This window comes from Phalacrocorax carbo, chromosome 5 (genome assembly GCF_963921805.1).
Source record: "Phalacrocorax carbo chromosome 5, bPhaCar2.1, whole genome shotgun sequence".
Classification (NCBI taxonomy): Eukaryota; Metazoa; Chordata; class Aves; order Suliformes; family Phalacrocoracidae; genus Phalacrocorax; species Phalacrocorax carbo.
The window spans coordinates 54,150,262-54,159,828 of record NC_087517.1 but is presented as its reverse complement, the minus strand read 5'-3'; the positions used below and the strand labels follow the sequence as shown (position 1 = coordinate 54,159,828).

Genomic DNA, 9,567 nt, shown 5'->3' with positions numbered 1-9,567 from the left:
CCCACCTGGACGCGTTCCTGTGCCCCTGCTCTGGGTGTCCCTGCTCAAGCAGGGGCGTTGGACAAGATGATCTCCAGAGGTCCCTTCCAACTCCTACCATTCTGTGATTCTGTGAAGTCTTAACAATTCAGGAGAAAGTGACAGCTGACTATATCCTCTTCTGAATATATATTCAAATACTAGGGGCATAATGCAGCCTATGTGCTGACTGATCAGTATGTAGTGAAGCTCCACTGCAGTGCCAAGTGGTGGTAAGGCAATGTGCAGTTCTTGAACAGACCCATGCAGTGTTCTGGGATCCTGCCCATAACAGTGAGGGGTTACACTGCAGTAGCGAAGACAGCTATAGAGGAAGATAAGGAAACATTTAATGGGGTCAGCCTTTGTGCTTAAGAACCACACCTTCAAATCTTATGCAGCAGGGTTTTTCCTGGTGATTTTGCAATATTCATAATATAAGGAAGGTTTTGTGTTGTTCCACTTGTATTGTGGAAATACAGAGCAGCCGTTTAGATCTTCTTCCCCTCCCCTTTAAATACCAAAGCAACATTTCCTTGCTCTGTTAGCGCTGTTGGGCAGAACACTGCACTGTCAAACATTTGCACCTGTACATTACTGCAATCATACTAGAAGGCACAGTATTTATTCCTTGGAAGTTAAACAACGTGTAGAAGATAAAGGAAGAAAAACTGTCCAAGTGTCAAATCTCACTAAAAACACCACCCACCCCCTACCCAAAAAAACAAAAAAGGCAAGCTACTTGACATTGCTGATGGTCTTTGTCTGTAAAAGCTCCTGAAAGCTGCATGCAGAAACTTAGGAAATATCACTCCATAATTGTCCAGGATCTCATCCAGTGTAGATTCTTAGGTCCATATAAAGTTACACTATATTCCTGCATGGATACCATTCAGAATCCTGCATAATTTCTGGACTTGTTTTGCCATTCTGTCAGTACCACTTTTCTGCTCTTGATGCTGGAAGGCTTTTGGGCTTGGAATATCAACACAAGAACAGCTGTACCTAACAAATTCCATTTAGCTCTCTATCCCATCAAGACAGCGGCCTGCAGGGATGCTGAAGAAGTGGTATAAGAAGAGGGAAGATGAAAGTAATACTTCCCCAAAATAAGCTCTCAGTCTCTAATGTCATGGTTCAGAGACTGCCTGATTAAAAAAAAAAAAGGAAAAAAGTAGTGCCCTGTGCAGTGCCAGTTAACAGTTGCCTTTTTCACTTTTCAGTCTTAGAAAAGCTTGTGAACAAAGCTTCTGTTTCTACATCTTACCTATTTTTGTCTCCTTCACTCTTGTTCACTACCATTGAAAACCAGAATTTCTAAACTGCAAATCAAATAACATGCTATTTCCAACTACAAGAATATTCCTTATAAATCTCAGCAGCTCAGTGTCTTTATTCCAAAAGACAAGGCACAGGTAACCACATGATCAAATTTTGCAAGCTAGGATCTAGAACTAGACTTAAAAGTAACCACTTGGGACCTATCTATGAGGCCATATTAACCATCAGATTACTTCATAAATTGGTATCTATTCCAAGTTCATTGCTTGTGTGTAGACATAAATAAATGTGTTCTGTCTAGGACAGTGATGAATGGTGACTAAATGTACTCTGGAGATTCAATCCTGAATACTTTTCTCTAATCAAATCCTTTTTTCTGTCAGCAAGTTCCAGGAAGTGATTTCAGTACTTTATAACAGTCAAAATGGGTTATTATGACTCCATATTAACTACTTCTTTTCCCAGACTACTGTCTTCTGTGCTTTTAGGAGATAGAGCTGCATCTCCAGTGGAAAAGTGGACTCAAACAAAAAAGGTGGGTTGTGCTGTGACTGCCATTATTGATAATCCAAAATAAATTCTTTTAGGTAGGACTTAACCAGACTAGTCTGATATCCTAGTGTTCAGAATAAACATTTAATTTTCTCCAGAAGTGACTAGCATGCAGGCAGGGAGAAGAATGAGCATCTTTAAAGCAGTGATCTCCGACAGAAGTTTGGGGGGAGGATAGAGAGGTATAATAGCTGTAGGGGAAACAAATCGTGAGAGGGTCTATAACCACTTTTCAGAGGCAATTCCAAACGTTTTCACAGAAAACATAAGAAGAAAATACAGAGGCAGCAGTGGTGAAGCAGCCAGGATACAGAATCCCAAGAAACTTCCCAGCCCAAGGGAACAGCTGGAGGGCTTGCTCCCTCTACTGGAGCATCCTAATAGACCCACATGACCCACTTTTAAGTCCACAGCAAATCTCTTGGACTAGGAAATAAAGATTAATGTAGGCTTAATTACTATTATGGCTTACTATCACAAGGATTTTTTAAAAGGACTGAATACATTCTTGAATATGCAGATGAAGGCAGAGGGGAGAGAGCTACTTCATTGCTTTTGTTTTGGAAAAAACCAAAAGGCATACAAGTTGAAATCTGTTTTCTTTCAAATCATAATTATATCAGTTCAGTCAAACTGGAACATAGGAAAAGCAAGCAGACCTTTTCAGTAACTCGTGTAATGCAGAAAAACAACTCTTGTTATATGACCTTTGCTCTAGGATGGATTACTCACCATCATTCCTGTAGCCACGTATAGAGAAAAACACCTGCCTTTTTGAACTGTATGTTCTTGTCAAGTACAGCCTGGTCTTAAATACTTTGGCTTATGAATAAATTAGCCTATTCCTACAGCAAACAGAGAGTAAACCTCTCCTAAATATATCTTCTGATTAATTCAATGTCATCAGTTAGTTATTTAGTGTTCATGTTGGTTGTTATAAGTCATAGTAGCATGATGCATAACGACATCAAGAAACCGTGACTCACTCACTGACACAGCTCTACTCTTGCTTCCAATAGTTTGTGGCTGAGGCTTCTCTTTCTGTCTTGTAGGATTAGGGTCACCTTTGGGCTCTGAGACACACCACGTGACTTTGGACAGATTGCAGGATCTTGCACCTTGCAACTCAGCTTTCCATCTGCTGAACAGGAGTTGAGAGTGCCTTACTCCTTTATGTCTTTTTATAAATTAAGTTACAAAGCTTTGGTGTGAAATCTGCCTCCTCCTGTATATAATGTCCAACATTTGGTACAAACACCTCCAATTTACCTGAACCTTATAAGCATAATAGTAAAAGAGTAAAGTATTTGACTAAAAGCTCAGCTAGATGTAAATTAATGGATTTTGTGGCCTCTCCAGTTTAAATAGCTTCTCATTTTCCAGTCTTCTGTCCACTGGCGATCACCTTGAAAATTCAATGGAGGAAATGGATACCAAGCTCTGCAGCAGCGACAAAGAAGAAGCTTTCATAAGAGAACTACCATACTGCATAGGAGAAATAGACTTCACAGCTTCTGGGAAGAAACGTGGAAAGGTACAGCGCTGAGGAGTTTTAACCCTTGAACACTATTGCTGTTGTTCAGCTGTTACTTCTTAACATTAAATGTAGAGATTGTGAGAGTCAGTGTGCCACAGTGTGAGACACCACATTTTCATTAAAGTAGGGACCATACCTTCCTGAACATGAATGTGATTTAAAATAAGGCCTATTAATATACAGAAATCAATCACTTGGCTTGCACTGACAGGCTACAAGTAGTTGATCTCTTTTTCCTTAAAAAAAAAATAATCATGTGCCTAGCTTCCCTCATTTTGCATCATTTCCCCATTCTAACCTCTTTCTGCCAAAAAGTAATCACTATGAATGTCAACATTTTAAGCATACTTTTGAGCCGTTTCAAGACTCTCCTTGAAGTTCTCTCTCTCTGTTCTGCTAATACGCAGAGATGGATGTATATGGACAGACCCACCTCCTCATTAGTCATACATTAGTGCTAGAGGAGAAGGAATTCCTAGGATCAGAAATCATAAGATTTTGTTTCACCCTTAAGTCTTAAGCACAAAGCCAAAATATATACAGAACAGGAAGAAGCAATGGATTCATGTAACATGTCCTTGAAAAACAGACCTGAAATCAGGCAAATATTTCAGCTAGTGCAGAAACAAGAAACGCCTAAGAAATTTGTTGGCTTTGCTAGACTGCCATGGAACTGATGGCAGTTCAAGAGGAATAGCAGCATTAAAGGAGAGAGCAATATGTCAGTCTACAACACAGAATTGAGCCAAGGAACTGACCCAACTAGTGAGATGGCAATTATACAGAAGTCTGGTAAATTCATCCTAGTATTTAGTTCCGTCAGGTCTTGCTCAAATAAATTTTTCTTTAATAACTAAGTTGATGATAAATTTCCCTCTGTATTCACCATCAATAATATCTTTACTGTATCCTACCGTCCCATTGTTATTCAGTGTTTTTTTGTTGTTTGTTGAAGTTTATTAAGGTCCTGAGTACCATTCATCCTGGAACTATATTTGAAGTTATGCGCAACAAATGGAAGCTACCTGCTCCCAATTTGGTTGTCTCCTTAGAAGGGGAAGAGGAAAATTTCCAGATGAAGCCTTGGCTACGGGACACCTTAAAAAAAGGACTTATAAAGGCAGCTCAAAGCACAGGTTAGTGCTTTAGGTTTTAAAGAAGAAGTTTATATTCCTACTGGATTCTGACACCTAGCATGCAGGGATCCTTTAATCTCAATGTGCCTGTTCACATGATTATTTTTGGAAGTTCAAGGCTTTGCTGAATGCAACCTACAACTTATATTTAAATAGCTTTGAAAAATCAAAGTTATATTAGAAACAGCAAAAATAAGTTTGAAGTAACCAATTTACTCTAGGCAACCAATCCTGAAGTGTAAAATTACCAGATGTTATTCCCTCAGAGATGTCACTAGAAAGATAGCATGAGATGGGACTAAACACGTTGTTCCTCTTTGGTGCCATAGCAAAATAATTCCTAAGAAAGCATAGCAATTTGACTTCAACAAGAGTGAATTTATGTCAAAAATAAGAATTCTTGTTTTCTCCATTCTCACTTTTTAGCTACCAGTCAAAATCATGTTACAATAGTTTTTATTTTTTGAAGATTGTTTTCTTCAAATCTAAGAGCTGAATAGAATTTGTTAGTAAAACAGCCTACAATTAAACTCAAGTTTAAACAAAGACCTTGGTAATGTATATCACAAAATATGTCAGCTCACTTCCTCCCTGGCTGTTCACATGAATGACAAGCATTAAAAACAAAACCAAACAAATTAATGTCTGGGAACTTGCATGGAAGTGGCTTTCATTTAAGATGATTTTTTTTTCAGTGTGGCTTTATGAAAATACCTGCAAAATGAAGGGAAAATATCCATAAGCATTTCACAGCAAGCTTTTGGTTAGCCTCACTGGTTCAGACAAGATTGTAACAGTTTTGCTTTTTGTAATGAAACAGCCCAGTATCAAAGCTCTTTTTGATACTTTTGTCCCACACAGACATTCTCTACCTCCAGCTGCCTTCTATACTTAAGATTGGACGGCATCAAGATCTCCAGTTCCTTTGTGTTACATTTTTGAAAAAGGTTGGTTAGCTGTTTACCTAGGGTTCGCCAAAATCTTTGTCACCGTAACAATAGTGCTGTAAATCCTACTCTCCTAAGAATTTACTCTCCAACATACACAAGAACATGAGAAAGAACACCAGATTAGGCAGGTTAGGCCCAATCTCTTCTGCTACCGGGGGATTGCATGGGACAGTTTAGTCCTCAGTTCAAGCCAACAACTTCCTCCACCCCATCCTTTTGCTCTTCCTTGTGCCACAATCAGACCTGCTTGGTACAGTGATGTTCCTGCTCATATTTAGACAGTAAGTGACTCTAGATTGGACACAGCATTCCTGACGGGTGTGTTGACATCAGAGTAAAGATGGCAACATTGCATCACATGATATTTGAAGCACGTTTGCTTGGGCATATAATTTATTCCTGTCTTCCTTATTGAAGTCTCACGTACTTTGTATGTATTTTAATTCTAAAATTTACAGTCCATCAAGACCTGTCTACAGTTTATCTATCTAAAAAAAAAAAAAAGCTTAAATCTAGTACTGCAAGTAAAGTTACTTTACACAAAAACATGTTCAATTATAAAGAAATTATCTAACTATTTTTAAAAAATAATTTCAGGTGCCTGGATTCTTACCAGTGCATTACGTGTAGGAATAACAAGACACCTAGTGCAAGCAGTCCAAGATCGTGCACTGGCTAGTACTTCATCCAAAGTAAGAGTGATTGCCATAGGAATAACTTCACTCAGAAAAATTCAGCACAGAGAAATTCTGGACAACACAAAGGTATTTTTTGCTTATTCTACTCGTAAGACAGGATTGGTCAGAAGTAAGCTGCACCTTTACAAAACTGGAATTAGTAGGCAGAACAACGTTGATCTAACTTAAAAACAAAAGTGGGGTTTCAGGTGTGTTTTGGGGGAAAACCGAAATAAAGAGCAGGAAAAATTTTTAGACCCTAATGGTTCTGTGCCCTGTGCACTCAGTATACTTGGCCGCAATTCTGCAAATATCCAGCAGGTGACAGCATTAGACATTAGCTCAGCAGCCAGAGTCAGGATGAACACCAGGAAAAAATCATGCATCATAAGGTACCTTTAATATTTTTTCTCTTGTCCACTTACTGCAGAAGCACTTACTCCAAGCTATTTCATAAATACTGTAAAAAGTATATTTTCTAGTATAGAACACAAGACATAAATATTTCAAGACCAAGTTTTCTTAAGTAGCCCTTGAATTGCTGTCCAATATGCAAAAACTTGCTCAACACACCTGGCGAAAAATGCTAGCCATGCAGAATTTTGTCTAGTTATTGGGAGCTCTAGGGAATTCACAATTCAGGTCAAAGCAATCAAAGTTGGGGTGGGGGGAACCAACCAAAAAAACCCTCACCCTACAAAACAGTTGTTGAAAATATCAAGACAAGATGATGCTGAATTGACCTGGAGGTGGAAAAAAAAAAGTTATGGCGTGACCTTCTTGTCACTGGACATACAGTTTGCCCTAACTAGAATATTATATCAGTACAGTAGGTGTGTAATGACAATGAATGACAGTTCCACTGTGCTATATTACTTCCCTGCAGAATCTAAGAAACAATGACAAACACAGACCTCTGAACTTGCACCTAGTTCTTCTCTCAGATAGGCTAGCAAGTACCAGCTAGCAGCTGGGAGACTGCCAGACCATATCAGCAATGTGTTGTCATTGGGCTTCCCCTTTTTCTGTCCTTTTTGCTGAGGACAGCTACCTGTGTGCTCTACTGGGTGGGATTCTTTAGCTGGAAGACTTCAGCCTATTTGTGTGGCTTAACTGGTCCAAAAGGACCTCAGAGGAAAGAATTCGGTTAATTGCGTTTGTGAATTTTGCTCAGGAGCGTTGCTTTGGCAAATGCAAACTAACTATATCACCTCCTTCCCAGGCTAAGTGATCAAAATGCATCTGGATCTTTCCCAACCAGCGGCTAGAAAACAAGTGCACTGGTCTTTTTATTGCATCAGATTTTCCCCTGTTAACTAAAGCCTGAATTCCTTCTCAAGGAATATTTCAAGTGTATAGTGTTCCTGACCTTATGACTTCTGGCACTCCTTCCACCCAAAGACATTCTGGATTTTAGTCAGTAACTTTAAGACAAAGGAACTACAGACAGGGATGTTGATCTAAACCTAGTTCTCTTTATACTTGGCACTAATACAAGCAGCTTGTTGTATAAAATAGAACTAACAATCCACACTAGCAAGGAGAAAAACAAGCCCTGAAATCAGCGGATCCCTCCCCTTTCTTCTGCGTTAATGGTATGCTTTAAACATCATTGAAAGATCACTTCCACATTTTCAGAGAATAAATAGGAAAATCCCCAAGGGCCTTTTTCAATTGATTGTCATGCCTCCAGCTCCTAATCAAAGGCCAGATCTTTGGCAAGTAGGCTTGATGTTGCATGGCAGCAGAATATAGGCACGCCCTCTGTCAAAACAAAATCTGAAGGTAAATTAATTGTCAGGAAGTTTTCCCCAACAAATGAGAGACACAGAGAAAGAGGAAAAATAAATCTGTGGCACTTGCACTTGCTGTTTGTAGAGGGCATGCACATTTACCACTTTTTTTTCCTGGAACAGCCTCTGATGTTCCTACTCTTCGCAGAGCTGCTGACAGGGAAAGAAGCCATTGGAACACACCTGATTATAGCCTTCTTCACCTTGCTTTGAAGGAGATTTCTCTTCTCTAGTTTGGCTGTATGCAGCTTCATTTAAGAAAGCCACTTAAAGGCATGCTATGCAGCGTGTTCAACTCTTCTACCCACAGTGTGAAGGAGCTTGTCCTCTGGGTTACTTAATGTTTTTATGCATTAGTAGTGCTGCTATGAGCTCCTGGTGATATGTTCACTGCCTCTCCAACATCACCCTTGGCCTTGGCTGAGGAGAAGAACCTGGATAACTCCTGGGTTGGACTTCCCCCAGGATTCAACGGGGCACCTGTTGTTCTGGCACTGCCAAAAAATGAGATGAAGAAAGGCTCTAAATAAGATCTGGCTCTTAAAAACCAGAACATAAACCTCTCTGCTATACCTTAATGACAACTAGTTTACTTGCATAGTTACACTGCTATGTCTAGACAGGCTTTAACACCTGTCTGTGTCAACAAATTAGTGGGAGAAAGATGCAATACACAGACACAATAGCCAAGGTGACAGTCTGAGTTTTGTTCATCAATTCAAAGATTGCAGGAGTTGGAAAAGAGGCATGATAGAAGGAAATGCAGATTTTAAACAATTGCTTTAATCTGGCTTACTTGCAACAGGACAGCGATTATGAAGATGAAAAAGAAGAATAAACAGGCATTTATAGCCTGGCTTGCAGCTAGGAATGATATGTCAAAGTGGATGGGCAACAGTGGGAAGGAAAGATTTATTAAGGAAGTAAGGGGAGCTTGAAAAAGTGTGTGTATGGAAGACCATATGTAGGACAATACTTAGAACAAAAGACTAAAACGGGTTCTATCTATTTTACCCAGAGAGTGATTTTATGCAAAAAAAAAAACCATTAATAAATAATTTCAAGATATAACAGCCCTCATCCAAAATAAAAGATAATAAGATTGTACTTTCTAAAGTCTGCCTGTCACTCACTCTTTTAGAATGCAATTTCCAAACTAAGAATAACCATTAGACCTCATATAACGCTGTCAATTAAATAAAGCTGCATTTAAATTAATATGGACATATAGCAGGCTAACTTATCTACTAGGCTAAACATGGACAAAACGCTACTGAAATGAATAGGTTTTCCCAGCTGAGACATCAGCCCTCTGAGACATGACAGCTCCGACTGCAATTATTGGGTCTCGGCCCCTTTTCATTTGTCCAACAAACATTTCCAAAACCTCTGAATGCCTACGTTCCAGAGATGATGACTAATGTCACTATTTTGCAGAGCCCAAGAGAGAAACTTCAGGGACTTCAGCTTTCAGTCCTGTCAAATCTGCCACCTTTCAGAAGGAGCACATTCTCCTTCTCTACCCTTTTCAAAGAGTCTATTCAAGTGTCTCAAAGGTGGTGTGCTACGTCATGGCGCAGACAACACAAAAATGGAGATGAAGCACATAAAAACATGAACTGT

At 39.3% G+C, this 9,567-nt stretch overlaps 1 protein-coding gene across 1 annotated transcript in view; it reads left to right on the top strand.

Annotated features, from left to right (window-relative positions):
- Window positions 1-3,162: 3,162 nt before the first annotated feature.
- TRPM5 (transient receptor potential cation channel subfamily M member 5) overlaps window positions 3,163-9,567 on the top strand; it is a 40,004-nt gene continuing 33,599 nt past the window's right edge. Inside the window, 3 exon segments of the mRNA XM_064453263.1 lie at window positions 3,163-3,385; window positions 4,344-4,524; window positions 6,072-6,238. Of these exon segments, the coding sequence (XP_064309333.1) occupies window positions 3,269-3,385; window positions 4,344-4,524; window positions 6,072-6,238 (465 nt within the window). The 5' untranslated portion in view covers window positions 3,163-3,268.